Consider the following 17775-nt stretch of genomic DNA (forward strand, 5'->3'; position numbering starts at 1 on the left):
ATATATATATTCTCCGCCTTATTCTTGCAACTCTATGTTAACGAACTTTGCAAAATCCGCTTCTTAAGAGCCGGGGGAAACTGCTGTATGGATGGAGTAGCTACTTTTTCAAGCAAGTAGCGATTTCGTATCATTCGTTCGACTTAAGAGTAATGCTGGCATACCTCTAAAGCGGTTCTTTCTTCCCCGTCTCTGTTCGTCAGAGCGGAATCAAAATCCCTCCAGCGTATCACCCAGCCTACTGTCACCTGTCTCAAAACCATCCCTCTCCGTCCACTGCAGTCTTGCATCCTCCTCTCTATTTTGCAGGTAACATCTTAGCCACAGCTCTCGTGAACGATCTGGGTGTCTCGACCCTTTCTTTCATCTGCTCCCTCGGCACACGCCTGGCTGATAGCAGCCACATCCCTTAGCTTCTATGGAGAGCAAAAGCCACATGAGGATTAACCGTTATGGCGCCAAATTTCATTCTTCACACAGGGAAGGGATGAAGATTCTCTTCCGTCCTTTGTCTGTCCCTCTTACTTCAGACTCGAGTCTACACCGACCTGAGGAGCTGCTGAATTTGTGCTGGTACCTATTTTTCTTACGTTCTACCCGAGTTGGTCATGACTGAGGCGAGTTTTCGTCCATGCTATGTCAGCTACTGATTAAGATTATAATGATTGGAAATGTCATTGACTCTATTGATTTTAAGAGTTGGAATACCAGCTGTGGTAAGGATATAAAACGAACAATAATCGATGAATGATTTTAATGGTAAGTGTATAATATAGAGGCATGTATGAAATATGAAAGTCTTGTACATTATAAACTAACCGTTTTCTACATTCATTAAAGAATAGATCTTTTTAAGGCTCATAAGAAAAACAGATCTGCAATTACACATGATTTTCAATTGTGTTCAGTCTCAAGTGATATGAAATAACTTGACAAAGATTGACAAAGATGAGTAATGAAAAGTTGGTGTTTTAATGCGAGAGATCGGAATATAGAGAATTGAAACGCTTGTTCGATGGTTCAACATGCCTTTGGCTGGGGATCCCAACGAAAGCATCAACGTGCCTTCCTATAAGGTGTTGAATTGTAATCTGGTGACATGTGTCATTAAAACTTTTTCCTGCTTTAATATGTTAAACCAGCCTGAGGTGGAATCGATTGCTAAGGTGGATATATATATATATATATTATATATATATATATATATATATATATATATATATATATATATGGAGAAAAACTGAAGGAAGTGAAGTGTTTTAGATATCTGGGAGTGGATCTGGCAGCGGATGGAACCATGGAAGCGGAAGTGGATCATAGGGTGGGGGAGGGGGCGAAAATTCTGGGGGCCTTGAAGAATGTGTGGAAGTCGAGAACATTATCTCGGAAAGCAAAAATGGGTATGTTTGAAGGAATAGTGGTTCCAACAATGTTGTATGGTTGCGAGGCGTGGGCTATGGATAGAGTTGTGCGCAGGAGGATTGATGTGCTGGAAATGAGATGTTTGAGGACAATGTGTGGTGTGAGGTGGTTTGATCGAGTGAGTAACGTAAGGGTAAGAGAGATGTGTGGAAATAAAAAGAGCGTGGTTGAGAGAGTAGAAGAGGGTGTTTTGAAGTGGTTTGGGCACATGGAGAGAATGAGTGAGGAAAGATTGACCAAGAGGATATATGTGTCGGAGGTGGAGGGAACGAGGAGAAGAGGGAGACCAAATTGGAGGTGGAAAGATGGAGTGAAAAAGATTTTGTGTGATCGGGGCCTGAACATGCAGGAGGGTGAAAGGAGGGCAAGGAATAGAGTGAATTGGATCGATGTGGTATACCGGGGTTTACGTGCTGTCAGTGGATTCAATCAAGGCATGTGAAGCGTCTGGGGTAAACCATGGAAAGCTGTGTAGGTATGTATATTTGCGTGTGTGCACGTATGTATATACATGTGTATGGGGGGGGGGGGTTTGGGCCATTTCTTTCGTCTGTTTCCTTGCGCTACCTCGCAAACGCGGGAGACAGCGACAAAGTATAATAAAAAAAAAAATAATACATATATATATATATATATATATATATATATATATATATATATATATATATATATATATATATATATATATATATATATATATATATGTATATATATATATATATATATATATATATATATATATATATATATATATATATATATATATATATATATATATATATATATATATATATATTCCTATGAGTCCACGGGGAAATGAAACACGATAAGTTCCCAAGTGCACTTTCGTGTAATAATCATTCTATGGGCAAAATAAGGTAATCTTTCTCAGGGTAAAGTAAGGCAGTCACCCTTAGGGTAGGGTAAGACATCATTTATAGTGTAGGATAAGGTAATCAGTCATTAGGGTAAGAAGAGATAAGTAAACAAATGAGTGTTTGACCTCAAGTGCAAAATGCGTAATTTGCAACACGTCTGTGGTAGCCACAAAGGCAAAGTATTCGATGTTGTTATCTTGGTGTAAGTTGTTGATATCTTAAATGCAGCTGATATCTTGGAGGAGGAGGAAGAGGAGAGGATGTTTCAAAGTAAGGCTATTTCTCGAAGATAATGATATCATGAAGGAATTTGATATCATAAAAGAAGCTAATACCTTAAACGATACTGATATCTTGAAGTGATATCTTGAGACGATATCTTGATATGCTATTTTTCTGCACAGCAGAAAGAGTCCATCACCTATAAAGAGATATTTCAATACACTACAAAATATATTTCCTGATTTATAACATTTGTGCGTCTACCATAAACCCACAAGCTCAAAATATGCCAAAAGCAAAAGAAACCCATCTCAGTGTCCTGTGAGCACTGTCTGGTTTCGAACCTCAACTGTTCTCAGGTTTCAAATAAAATTCCAAAAGGAGCAAAAATTCTAGATGCAGGAATGCACTAAAAATACCTATGGGCAGCGATCACTTGGAGTTCTTTTAAAACTCGGAAAGATCTCTTTGAACTCCTGGGGTTCATTTAGAGCTCTAAGACTTAATCTCAAGCCCTTAAGGATCCTTTAGAGCTCCAGTGTATTATCCGAGCTCTCAGGGTTCATCTAGAGCCCTCAAAGTCCTTTAAAGCTCCTTGAGTTTATTTAGAGCTCACAAAGTTGATTTAGAACCCAATAAGCTCACGAGAGCTTACGGAAACCACTGAGAGCCCTGGAAGATCTTAAACAGTTCCTAGAACTCATTCAGAACCCTCAACAGTTCACTTTGCGTTCTTGAGGACCATTTCATGCCCCCCAGAGTTCATTCAGAACTCCCGAAGAACATTTAGACATTCCCACAGCTCATTTAGAACTCTCAAGGATCTTTTGCTCCTTGGCTGCCTTTCTAGACTCGTAGAGGACACGGCAGATCCCAGCAGTCCGTGTATTGTAGTCCCTGGTATGTACATACCACCTCGATGTAGACGGAGTAGGGTTACTATCATACAGGTTCTCAAAAACACTTGCTTACCAAGCGGTGGTTGTGTGAAGTAGATGAGATAACTTACGGTACATTACACACAGCTACGTTATCTTGTTGTTGTAGATCACACACAGCTACGTTATCTTACTGTCGTAGATCACACACAGCTACGTTATCTTACTGTCGTAGATCACACACAGCTACGTTATCTTACTGTCGTAGATCACACACAGCTACGTTATCTTACTGTCGTAGATCACACACAGCTACGTTATCTTGTCATCGTAGATCACACACAGCTACGTTATCTTGTGGTCGTAGATCACACACAGCTTCGTTATCTTGTCGTCATAGATCACACACAGCTACGTTATCTTGTTGTTGTAGATCACACACAGCTACGTTATCTTGCTGTCGTAGATCACACACAGCTACGTTATCTTGTTGTTGTAGATCACACACAGCTACGTTATCTTGTTGTTGTAGATCACACACAGCTACGTTATCTTGTCACAGATCACACACAGCTACGTTATCTTGTTGTTGTAGATCACACACAGCTACGTTATCTTGTTGTTGTAGATCACACACAGCTACGTTATCTTGTTGTCGTAGATCACACACAGCTACGTTATCTTGTTGTTGTAGATCACACACAGCTACGTTATCTTGTTGTTGTAGATCACACACAGCTACGTTATCTTGTTGTCGTAGATCACACACAGCTACGTTATCTTGTCACAGATCACACACAGCTACGTTATCTTGTCGTAGATCACACACAGCTACATTATCTTGTCGTCGTAAATCACACACATCTACGTTATCTTGCTGTCGTAGATCACACACAGCTACGTTATCTTGCTGTCGTAGATCACACACAGCTACATTATCTTGTCGTCGTAAATCACACACATCTACGTTATCTTGCTGTCGTAGATCACACACAGCTACGTTATCTTGCTGTCGTAGATCACACACATCTACGTTATCTTGTTGTCGTAGATCACACACAGCTACGTTATCTTGCTGTCGTAGATCACACACAGCTACGTTATCTTGCTGTCGTAGATCACACACAGCTACGTTATCTTGCTGTCGTAGATCACACACAGCTACGTTATCTTGCTGTCGTAGATCACACACAGCTACTGTATCCCCATCAAGGGGATACAGTAGATGAGCTTTGGCAGACCATTGGCCTGTAATCATACCACTCATACAAGTCTCTTGATGTAGCTTTGCGATTTAAAGACCATACGCCAGCGATACGCCAGCGATACGCCAGCGATACGACAGCGATACGACAGCGATACGCCAGCGACTATTATACATCCACTCACTACTCTTTATACATCTTCCGCCACATTTCCTAAACCTCTCGTAGACTACACGCCAGCGATCACGAAGACGTAAGAACATCCTCCACACACGAGTTCCATCATACGGAGCCTCTCTCTCTCGTAGATCATAATATCGGTGACCATACACGCACAGAGCACCACCTTCCCTCTCTCTACCTCCCTACCTACCTACCTACACACACACACACACACACACACACACACACACACGCGGGCTTGGCTCATACAGAGCTCTCGTATATGACTACCTGAATGACTTTTTTCTTATTGGCTTCGGGTTGCAGGGGTTCCTTCTCACTGAGCGCATCCTCGCTGTTCTCCTGGCCGTTCAGGTGAGCTTTGAGAAGCTCGACAAGCTTAGCGTCGCTCCGCAGCTTGGGGTCCATGCGCGAGATGGCCTCAAGCCTGGTGCTAAGCTGGAGGGCGTTGCGGAGTTCCTGTGGGGGAGGGGAGAGAAAAAGGGCAAGAGAGAGAGAGAGAGAGAGAGAGAGAGAGAGAGAGAGAGAGAGAGAGAGAGAGAGGAAGGTGGTTTAGCCATGGAAGCAAGTGCGAGTTAAAAAATATTTCAGGTATCTTTGGATACTAGAAAATTTAAAGCTTAAGCTTTCTCATGTTTGTCTTTATTAAAAACAAGAAAATTTAAAGCTTAAGCTTTCTCATGTTTGTCTTTATAAAAACAAGAAAATCTAAAGCTTAAGCTTTCTCATGTTTGTCTTTATAAAAACAAGAAAATCTAAAGCTTAAGCTTTCTCATGTTTGTCTTTATATAAACAATAAAATCTAAAGCTTAAGCTTTCTCATGTTTGTCTTTTTTATATATATATATAAGAATCAAATTAAGGCTTTATTTATCTACGAATGAAAATCAAATTAAGGCTTTATATTTCTATGAACGAACATCAAATTTATAGCCTAAATTTTTTTACGTCTTATACCATGAATTGTGGAGGAGGGACAGACCAGATGTTCTTCACAGACTATAAGACTCTGAAACAGACATCATCTTCCTACTAAAGACATTTGAAGAAACAGAAATTGAGTTCTTACCGAGCGCCTCTGTAGGATGAATAAGTTTCACCTCAGTTCCAGTAGAGAGTTTCAGTTTCTACTGAGTTTCACCAAAGGAAGGTCTCGTGTCAGGGTTTCAAAAACAAAAACAAATATCGATTTTTTTGGATTTTAACTGGTTGATGTTGCTTGATATTATTGCCAAACGAGACCTAGAAATGCGCCTTTATTCCCCCTTGAGCGCGACGGTACGACTCTTGAGCACGACGGTACGGTACGACCCTTGAGCACGACGGTACGGTACACCCTTGAACACGACGGTACGACCCTTGAGCACGACGGTACGACACTTGAGCACGACGGTACGACCCTTGAGCACGACGGTACGACCCTTGAGCACGACGGTACGACCCTTGAGCACGACGGTACGACTCTTGAGCACGACGGTACGACCCTTGAGCACGACGGTACGACCTTTGAGCACGACGGTACGGTACACCCTTGAACACGACGGTACGACCCTTGAGCACGACGGTAAGACCCTTGAGCACGACGGTACGACCCTTGAGCACGACGGTGCGACCCTTGAGCACGACGGAACGACCCTTGAGCACGACGGTACGACCCTTGAGCACAACGGTACGACTCTTGAGCACGACGGTACGACCCTTGAGCACGACGGTACGACCTTGAGCACGACGGTACGGTACACCCTTGAACACGACGGTACGACCCTTGAGCACGACGGTAAGACCCTTGAGCACGACGGTACGACCCTTGAGCACGACGGTGCGACCCTTGAGCACGACGGAACGACCCTTGAGCACGACGGTACGACCCTTGAGCACAACGGTACGACTCTTGAGCACGACGGCACGACCCTTGAGCACGACGGTACGACCCTTGAGCACGACGGTACGGTACACCCTTGAACACGACGGTACGACCCTTGAGCACGACGGTACGACACTTGAGCACGACGGTACGACCCTTGAGCACGACGGTAAGACCCTTGAGCACGACGGTACGACCCTTGAGCACGACGGTACGACTCTTGAGCACGACGGCACGACCCTTGAGCACGACGGTACGACCCTTGAGCACGACGGTACGACCCTTGAGCACGACGGTACGGTACACCCTTGAACACGACGGTACGACCCTTGAGCACGACGGTACGACCCTTGAGCACGACGGTATGACACTTGAGCACGACGGTACGACCCTTGAGCACGACGGTACGACCCTTGAGCACGACGGTAGGACACTTGAGCACGACAGTACGACCATAGGATACGTTAGTGTGGTCTTTGACCTGACCCTAGAATACAGGTGGGGGCGGGGTCGAAGACCACACCAACATGCTTTAAGGTCGTACCGTCGTGGTCAAGGGTCGTACCATCGTGCTCAGGGGTCGTGCCGTTGTTTTCAAGAGTCGTACCAAGGCATTCGAGAGATTACATTAACTGACAAACTCCTGCAAAGCCCAATGACCTGAAAAAGATAGCCTTTGATAACCTAACCTGACCTAACCTAACCTTTGATAACCTAACCTAACCTTTGATAACCTAACCTAACCTTTGATAACCTAACCTGACCTAACCTAACCTTTGATAACCTAACCTAACCTTTGATAACCTAACCTGACCTAACCTAACCTTTGATAACCTAACCTAACCTTTGATAACCTAACCTAACCTTTGATAACCTAACCTGACCTAACCTAACCTTTGATAACCTAACCTAACCTTTGATAACCTAACCTAACCTTTGATAACCTAACCTGACCTAACCTAACCTTTGATAACCTAACCTAACCTTTGATAACCTAACCTAACCTTTGATAACCTAACCTGACCTAACCTAACCTTTGATAACCTAACCTAACCTTTGATAACCTAACCTAACCTTTGATAACCTAACCTGACCTAACCTAACCTAACCTTTGATAACCTAACCTGACCTAACCTAACCTTTGATAACCTAACCTAACCTTTGATAACCTAACCTAACCTTTGATAACCTAACCTGACCTAACCTAACCTTTGATAACCTAACCTAACCTTTGATAACCTAACCTAACCTTTGATAACCTAACCTGACCTAACCTAACCTAACCTTTGATAACCTAACCTGACCTAACCTAACCTTTGATAACCTAACCTAACCTTTGATAACCTAACCTAACCTTTGATAACCTAACCTGACCTAACCTAACCTTTGACAACCTAACCTAACCTTTGATAACCTAACCTAACCTTTGATAACCTAACCTGACCTAACCTAACCTTTGATAACCTAACCTAACCTTTGATAACCTAACCTAACCTTTGATAACCTAACCTGACCTAACCTAACCTTTGATAACCTAACCTAACCTTTGATAACCTAACCTAACCTTTGATAACCTAACCTGACCTAACCTAACCTAACCTTTGATAACCTAACCTAACCTAGCCTAACCTAACCTTTGATAACCTAACCTAACCTATGATAACCTAACCTAACCTTTGATAACCTAACCTAACCTAACCTGACCTAACCTAACCTAACCTAACCTAACCTAACCTAACCTAACCTAACCTGTGGTGATCATCTCTCCTAACTCTACATAGCCATCTACGATCTCTCGTGTGACCTTCAGTGACCCAGATCAAACTCCACGACCTCACCTGACCCTTCCGTGGCCTCTGATTATCGTGATTGTCTCCCCCAGGATAACCCCTTAATGACCTCCCCTGTGCCTTGAATAACCTCTCATGGGCCACTGGATTTGACATCGTCTCTCATGACTTCGTGTGGCCTCTCGCTACTTCTTCGAACAGAATCACCACATCAGTTGATGTCTTCTGACTTCGGGTCACAAACCTCGAGGTTCTCTAACAGGTCACTGGTGATGTCTACTGACTTCAGAGACCAGGTCCTGAAGTCCTTTATCAACAGGGCGTTCATAACAGGTGGAGGTTCACTGGTGATGTCAACTGACTTCAGAGACCAGGTCCTGAAGTCCTTTATCAACATGGGCGTTCATAACAGGTGGAGGTTCACTGGTGATGTCTACTGACTTCAGAGACCAGGTCCAGAAGTCCTTTATCAACATGGGCGTTCATCATGATGATGAAGTTGAAGTCTCCTGCTGATGTCTGTCTGCTGACTTCATGTACACATACCTTGAGGTCCTTCATGAGGTGGACATCAATGCTGATGTCTCCAGCCTGCTCCCCAAGACGCTTCAGCTGGTCTGCCAGCGGCCCGGACAGCTCGCCCAGGCGCCCGCTGAGTTCCTGTGGGATTGAAGTTACCATAGTCACGCTACAGTTGCCATAGTCACATGAAAGCTGCCACAGTCACACTAAAGTTGCCATAGTCGCATTAAATTTGCCACAGTCAGACTAAAGTTGCCATACTCACACTTAAGTTGTTATAGCCTCATTAAAGTTGCCATAGTCACACTACAGTTGCCATAGCCACACTAAAGCTGCCATAGCCACATGAAAGTTGCCACAGTCACACTAAAGTTGCCATACTCACACTTATGTTGTTATAACCTCACTCAAGTTGCCATGGTCACACTAAAGTTGCCATAGAAACACTAAAAGTTGCCATAGGCACACGAAAGCTAACCATACAAAACTTATAGTTGCCATAGCCACATAAAAGTTGTCATAGCCAAGCAGAATTTCTGTTCCATGATAAAGTTGTCAGTGAAAACAAAAGACGTTATAGCCATTTCAGAAATTCGCCATGATCACCCTACAGTTAACATTGCCAGGCTAGATTTTCGTCACAGCCAAAGATGCCACACTCACGCCTTAATTGCCAGAGACTCATTGAAATTGCCATAGCCTGAGTGAAGTTGCCTTGGGGAGGTGTAAAAGCTGATCTATAGCGACAGCCACATCAACAAAAATCAGGGATTGGCTTATTCTGATGCAGTCAGTGATAAATAGGAGGCAGCAACTATGGCGGTGGGTATGGTTAAATATGGGAATTATAACCAACCATTAATCTTCTAAAAGATATATATGGGGAAGGGTAGTACCTGATTATAGCCATAGCTATAGACAATATGATAGACAGGACCAACCTAAAAGAAAGGAAGGGTTTTATGATAAAGGTTTAGCATTTCATCATGGCAGCTGCGCTATCAGACGCAAGGGAAATTGTGTGATGATATAATAACCCAGATCTCTTACCTTGAACTGTTGCCAGCTCTCTGCATATTGCCTCCTCACCAGCTCTATTATGGTAGAGGTGAGAGCCAGGCCCACCAGGATGTAGAGCGTGCACACCAGCATGAACTCCGTCCGAACTAGAGGAGAAAGAATGTTTTTTTCCTTACCCCTTATAGAGAAATATTCTTGAATATGATTCGTAAAACTCACGTAATTCATTTCCTTTTTATATATGAAAAAAAAAAAGAAATGTTAGTGAAGCATATACAATTTTCTATTTATTTTTTTTTTTTTTGATGAACTGATCGAAATAGTTTTGAGTTTTTGAGTTTTTTTTTTTATCATAGAACTACAGAAGTGTACGGCGTTTCATTTAGAATGAAACTAATTGTTATGGGGAAATCTCTATACATAATACATCTCTCTCTCTCTCTCTCTCTCTCTCTCTCTCTCTCTCTCTCTCTCTCTCTCTCTCTCTCTCTCTCTCTCTCTCTCTCTCTCTCTCTCTAACAAAAAAAGGAACCAATACCAACAACAACAACAAAGAAAAGGTGATGTAACTTTATACCAGGTACGAAATCACCAAGGCCTATCGTTGTCATGGTGATGAAGCAGAAGTAAAAGGCTTCGAAGAACGTCCAGTTTTCCCACTGGATGAAGAGGACCCCGCCAATGGCTATGTACACCAGGAGGGCCCCAATGGAACCCAAGACCATGAGCCAACGCGAGCCCTTCTGTAGCACTGGGGCCCTCAGCTTCTGCAAGATGATAGAGGGCGTTAGTGGGCGTATATACAGTGGTTGACACACGTTAGTCTTGGGGGTAAGATAACATAGAAAAGGTAATCAGAAACACAGAGAATTACATGACTCGAGAGAAAAAAAAATTACCTTTCGTGCCTGGGTTTTTTTTTTTTAATTTGATCAAAATTACTGCTTGGATAATTAACCGCTGATGGGATAATTACTTTAAAGTAATTACCCTGAAGGGTGTGTGTATCAGGGCAATGTGTTTTACAAAATGTAATTAAGGTTGATGCCTTTTTTTCATAGGTTAGAGTGGGGAGGAATAGCTTAAAAATGTATAGGATAGAAAAAGAAGACAAATTGATATCTTATGAATCATCTAATTCTAAATTAATTTAGTCTCTATTACTTAAACATTAGAAGGATGATTTAGATATGGAGGAATTAGCTACAAATATTTGCATTGTAGTAGAATTTATGGTGAGTGAATTAGAGATGGATTCACCGAAGAAAAGATACTATGATTCTTTTATCTAAGATACTGGAACATATAGATGAGATAAAGATACTATAATTCTTTTATCTAAGATACTGGAACATATAGATGAGATAAAGATACTATGATTCTTTTATCTAAGATACTGGAACATATAGATGAGATAAAGATACTATAATTCTTTTATCTAAGATACTGGAACATATAGATGAGATAAAGATACTATGGTTCTTTTATCTAAGATACTGGAACATAGATGAGATAAAGATACTATGGTTCTTTTATCTAAGATACTGGAACATATAGATGAGATAAAGATACTATAATTCTTTTATCTAAGATACTGGAACATATAGATGAGATAAAGATACTATAATTCTTTTATCTAAGATACTGGAACATATAGATGAGATAAAGATACTATGATTCTTTTATCTAAGATACTAGAACATATAGATGAGATAAAGATACTCCAAAATCTAATTAAGATACTGATGATTCGACATTTCAGAGTGCTAATCCTGAAACCAATCAGAGGAAGACATTTCTAATCCTGAACCCAATCAGAGGAAGACATTTCTAATCCTGAACCCAATCAGAGGGAGACAATACTAATCCTGAACCCAATCAGAGGGAGACAATACTAATCCTGAACCCAATCAGAGGAAGACATGCTAATCCTGAACCCAATCAGGGATTAATAATACTCATCCTGAACCCAATCAGAGAAAGAGAACACCACTCCTGAACATAATCAGGAAATGATATTACTAATCCTAAACCCAATCCAAACCTCGAGGGAACTAATCACCTACATCCTAGACAATGTAATATGCTCAACACTAGTGAGTTAACTAGTGAAGGAGTTGGGTGTAAGTGGCGACCAGGTTAGTACGACTCTCTCTGGGTGCTGGTCACTGGACGACCCAGCTCGACCTGGCTGGTTCCTGGTCGTACATGCACTCACTCACCTGACACACACACACACACACACACACACACACACACACACACTCACATACTCACCCTCCTCAGCTCCAGGAAGTGCGTGATCAACCAACACTTTTCGTGTTTATAATGGAGAACGAGTGAAAAAAATAAAACTTGTTCTGTTGCAAGAGAATGATTAATGTTATACTTGTTATTTACATATATATATATATATATATATATATATATATATATATATATATATATATATATATATATATATATATATATATATATATATATATATATATATATATATATATATACCAGGGGTCGGTTTCAAACCCTGTGAGGGGCCACACAGAGGTTCAAAGACATACCTACAAGTCACTCACCCACTGGTTTTTTTGCTCCATCCTAACCCCAACGTGGTGGGGTCAACACTGACCTTAATCCACCACGGAACTGATGGTTTGACAAATGAAAACACTGGGTGGCTGGTGGCTGTGTGGTCGAAGCAGCCTGACACCCCTCCCAGGGTTCGATTCCAACCCGTGTTACATGTACATTTCTCTTTCCGTAGACGTATTTGTCACCTTCGGCTTTGAGTTACTGTGGCCTGAACATTCAGGGGAGACGAGAGGCGTACATGCGATGGGATAGAATTAACTGAATCGATATGGTACATGGGAGGCGACGTGCCGTCACTGGTGCTGAGCCATGGCATATGAAGCGGTCAGAATTTACCATAATCAATTACTCTCTGAGGCTCGGCTGTGGATGGTGAGCTGTGGTTTCGTTACATCATACAAGGCAGCGCGAGAGTGGCTGTTGAGCAGATCGGGCCAGCTGTGTGTCTGTTTCTGGCGCTGCTTCGCGAAGGCAGGAAAGGCAAATAGGGACAAGGAAAATCTCCATAACTCAGCTCCTGTGATTCTAGATCTTCACTATCAAAACGTAATATAAAGAAAACAAGGTATACGCCACAAGGTAGAAGTCCCTCGTCCCTTATAGTTTTCAAGCTATTGGGAGAAAGAAAATCACATACTTTCACTTAAGACAAAGTGGTATGTATCTAGACAATATTTTCACCCAAGGGAACATTAATGTTAGTACGATCCATTAGGGAGTTAATCGACATTAGTTTACCCTTGTCCCATATACAGTTAATTTACAGCTGATCCCCCTACCCTATACACCAACTTGAGCAAATTTACAACCTACCCCCCGCCAACTTACGCGAATTTACAGCCTACCCCCGCCAACTTGCGCGAATTTACACCCTACCCTCACGAACGCCTGTGAATTTAACAGCCTTCGTCATCACGTAAAGTAAGTATACAACTTTCTTCCCACAACTTTTATGTACCTTCAACCTGGCGATAGTCCCAGACGATCCAATACTAAAATGACCCATTTTGTCTAACTTAGGGACATTCAGAGAACTGGTCCCTAACAGGGAGCAACGGGAGTTCCACCGTTGCTTTTTCAAAGGCCAACTCTTGTTAACCCCGGCTCCTGTTATGGTGTACTGTTAACACCAAACGGGAATAACATGTCTCGTCATCTGTTACCTGTTATTTGAATCGATTTTTCCTTTTTTCTCCTCCAAACGAAAAACTGTAAAAGAAAACGAACAGATGGCTCAAAACTTACATAAGTTCACAGAAAACTTTAAGAATTTGACTTAAGTCCTCAGTTCTGGAGTTTATAAACGACAACAGGGATTTCTGAAAGTGTGAGTAGGGGAATCTATTGACAGATCCTACAAGACGAACGTGCATCAATTTCCTTTAGGGTTTTTACGATAAAAAAATCTACTCGAACTGATAAAAAAAAAATGGATTGGCAACATGATATGAAGAGCAGCATCAAGAACACGATTGATGGCTGCAATGATAAGCCGATAATCGTGTCCAATAATAATGATAATAATGATAGTAACGATGATAATGATAATGATAATAATAGAAAAATATTAGTGGCATATATAATTAAGTTGATATTAGTTATATATAATAATAGCGCTAATGATATAGTTACTGCTAATGATAATAACAATTATAATGATAATAATGATATGGACATTTATCATCATTATCGTAATAACTTTATTTTTCAGGTTCATAAAACAACAAGAAATACCATATCATACGCATGTCGAGTATAGCGTGTTCTTAACCCCCGGCACTATCATGGCGATAATGAGCACAGTGTGACATATATATAGCCTGGGAATTACGACCCTCGCTGATATAGAGTGAGTTAGACCGGAAAATTCATTCCCGGGGACTGGAAAAATCCTTCCATAACTCACACTTGCCCCAAGATTGGCTGGCTTCCTGGAACACACACACACACACACACACACACACACACACACACACACACACACACACACACACACACACACACACACACACACAACCCGTATCTATCTATGAGCAAAAGGGAAGGGGAAGGGGAAGGGGAGGGGAAGGGATATCTTTTTGAAATGTGATCTACTGGGAAGCAGTGGCTCTCTCTCTCTCTCTCTCTCTCTCTCTCTCTCTCTCTCTCTCTCTCTCTCTCTCTCTCTCTCTCTCTCTCTCTCTCTCTCTCTCTCTCTCTCTCTCTCTCTCTCTCTCTCTCTCTCTCTCTCTCTCTCTCTCTCTCTCTCTCTCTCTCTCTCTCATCTATCTATCTATCTATCTCCGCATGCATCAAAGTCCTGTCATCATCTGAGAGATGATGGTCAATATGATGATGGTCAATAGCTATGTTCTCAATACCTTCTCAGTCTATAGCACAGATATCCCTGTTGTCAATAGCTATGTTCTCAATACCTCTCAGTCTATAGCAAAGATATCCATGTGGTCAATAGCTATGTTCTCAATACCTCTCAGTCTATAGCAAAGGTGTGGTCAATACAGTCATATCAGGTCAATGCCCTCTCACCAATGCGTGTGGATAATCTGTGGGTTATGTTTGTAATCCTGATCAACTTTTTGCCTCCAGCTGTGTGGATCAAAGCGACTCCTTAATAGTCACTGGTCAAACCCCAGATTCTTGGCACGCTTATACATACGTCTGAAGGTTCTCTGAATATTTTTGTTCTTCATGTGTTGCATTAGTATACATATTGTTATACATATATTTTCTTTTGCAGATTGTTCCGTTGGCTCTTTGTTCTTCGTTCTTGTCCTTTTATTTCCATATGTTTTGTAACATACATTTATATTTTTTTGTTTTCGTACGCTATGTTTCTATGTTCTCCGTTTTATGTTATTCTTAAGCGCAATTTGTTCTGTAATTCTGGCTCCTCTTGTTCTACAAACTTTGTTCTTTGTTCTAATTTCATAATTCTTAGTTATTGCTGTTGCTTTTTTTGTTGCTTTCATCCGTTTTTCTTCGCTCGTTCCCTTTTTGCTTCGTGTGTTTTGCATTATTTGTGTTTTACATGTCCCTCCTGTTTTATAATTACCATTTATCCTTTTTTCCTTAAATCCCATCCTTCAGGATCATCACTTTGTTATCTCCTGTCTTTTCTTTTCTGTTTCTTTCTATGCACAGCTTATTCCAATTTCTTTCTTTTTCTCATCACGAACTTCTGTACTTCCTATCTGTAGATTATAAAGTCTCTATGTCTCTTTTTTTGTCTGATCCTCTTTTGTCTCTCTTGTCTCTTCATCTCTGTCTTTCGTTCTCTCAAGCCTTTCCCTCTCCATATCTACCTATCGTCCATCCACACATTCATCTACCTTTGTTCTGATCTACAATTTTTGTAGAGTTTATTCACTTATGTCTAGCTCAAGCGTCTCTCTCATCCGGTGAACATTATCATGGTTTACGAACGTACACAAAAATACACGTCATACCTTTCTTACTATCTGTTGTTGTGACCTCTGGTTAACCTCTGGTTGACCTGTGGCCAAAGTATATATCCTCCACTCTGAAAATCGTCCGTGTGAGTATCTAAGTAAAATTTGTGATCAAGTCTCTCCTAACTCATCTCTCTTTTCCATGATGGGGAGGTATACAGACCTCTCTACCTTCTCCCTGTAACTCAATTCTCTTCTTTTCCTTACAACATGTCTTTGTCGCCCTGCCTTTGGATCCTCTCTATTAGATCTTTTTTGTTTGTTTTTTTTGACACCATTGGTTAAACTTGAGACGCTCAGATTCTCTTTTGATTCTAATGTAATCCTTTAGATAGATGATTATTGACCATTCCCTGTTTATGTAATGATATGTGATCCATTAGACTGCTCATGCTCTCTCTCTCTCTCTCTCTCTCTCTCTCTCTCTCTCTCTCTCTCTCTCTCTCTCTCTCTCTCTCTCTCTCTCTCTCTCTCTCTCTCTCTCTCTCTCTCTCTCTCTCTCTCATACACACATACCCAAGCTTAAACCAGGTACCTATTTATCGACCAGCCCCGAAGAGGGGAAGATGAACACCTGGGCTGGGTTTGAAAGTGAGGAAAGTGTTGAAAGTGAGGAAAGAATAATTGTGTGATGAGTGAGAGTGAAAAATGTCATAAAGAAAAAATTTACATTTACACATCATTTACAGAACTGATTTACTTCTACCTCCATTTTTCCCTTACATTTACATGCATTTACAAAACTTAATTACATCTTCCCCATGTTCCCCTTACATTTACATGCATTTATAAAACTTAATCACTTCTACCCCCATATTCCCCTGACATTTACGTACATTTACAGAACTTAATCACTTCTATCCCCATATTTTTCCCCTTACATTTACGTACATTTACAGAACTTAATCACTTCTACCCCCATATTCCCTTTACATTTACGTACATTAACAGATCTTAATCACTTCCATCCCCATTTTTTCCCCTTACATTTACGTACATTTACACAACTTAATCACTTCTACCCCATTTTTTCCCCCTTACATTTACGTACATTTACAGAACTTAATCACTTCTACCCCCATATTCCCCTTACATTTACGTACATTAACAGATCTTAATCACTTCCATCCCCATTTTTTCCCCCTTACATTTACGTACATTTACAGAACTTAATCACTTCCATCCCCATTTTTCCCCCTTACATTTACAGAACTTAATCAATTCTACCCCATTCCCCCCTTACATTTACGCACATTTACAGAACTTAATCACTTCCATCCCCATTTTTCCCACTTACATTTACAGAACTTAATCACTTCTACCCCCCCTTTCCCCCTTACATTTACGTACATTTACAGAACTTAATCACTTCTACCCCATTTTTCCCCCTTACATTTACAGAACTTAATCAATTCTACCCCATTCCCCCCTTACATTTACATACATTAACAGAACTTAATCACTTCTACCCTCATTTTTTTCCCTTACATTTACGACCATTTACCCAACTTACCTTAAAGGGTCGACACGTCTTGGTGAAGGAGGCGAGATACCTCGCTAAAGCGGACACCATATTAGCGAACATCGTGCCCAAGTCCGCTATGACGGTTATCGTAACCGGAATGCCCACGAAACCGAAGAGAATGCAAAAGAACCGGCCCCATGTTGTGACGGGTGCCGTGTTGCCGTAACCTAACGGAGAGCGAGAGGAAGGGGTAGATGGTAGGAGTAACAAAGCTATATAATACTC

The 17775-nt window shown here is 41.3% G+C and overlaps 1 protein-coding gene across 1 annotated transcript in view; it reads right to left on the reverse strand.

Moving 5' to 3' along the window:
* Positions 1-3998: 3998 nt before the first annotated feature.
* The window catches only part of LOC139746545 (potassium channel subfamily K member 15-like), a 19698-nt gene continuing 5921 nt past the window's right edge, over positions 3999-17775 (reverse strand). The window contains exons 3-7 of the mRNA XM_071657896.1: positions 17539-17717; positions 10562-10751; positions 10015-10130; positions 8989-9102; positions 3999-5247 (exon numbers count right to left, since the gene is read on the reverse strand). Coding sequence (XP_071513997.1) covers positions 5032-5247; positions 8989-9102; positions 10015-10130; positions 10562-10751; positions 17539-17717 — 815 coding nt within the window. The 3' untranslated portion in view covers positions 3999-5031. The remainder of the gene's footprint in view (positions 5248-8988; positions 9103-10014; positions 10131-10561; positions 10752-17538; positions 17718-17775) is intronic.

Source organism: Panulirus ornatus, chromosome 65, assembly GCF_036320965.1.
Source record: "Panulirus ornatus isolate Po-2019 chromosome 65, ASM3632096v1, whole genome shotgun sequence".
Lineage (NCBI taxonomy): Eukaryota > Metazoa > Arthropoda > Malacostraca > Decapoda > Palinuridae > Panulirus > Panulirus ornatus.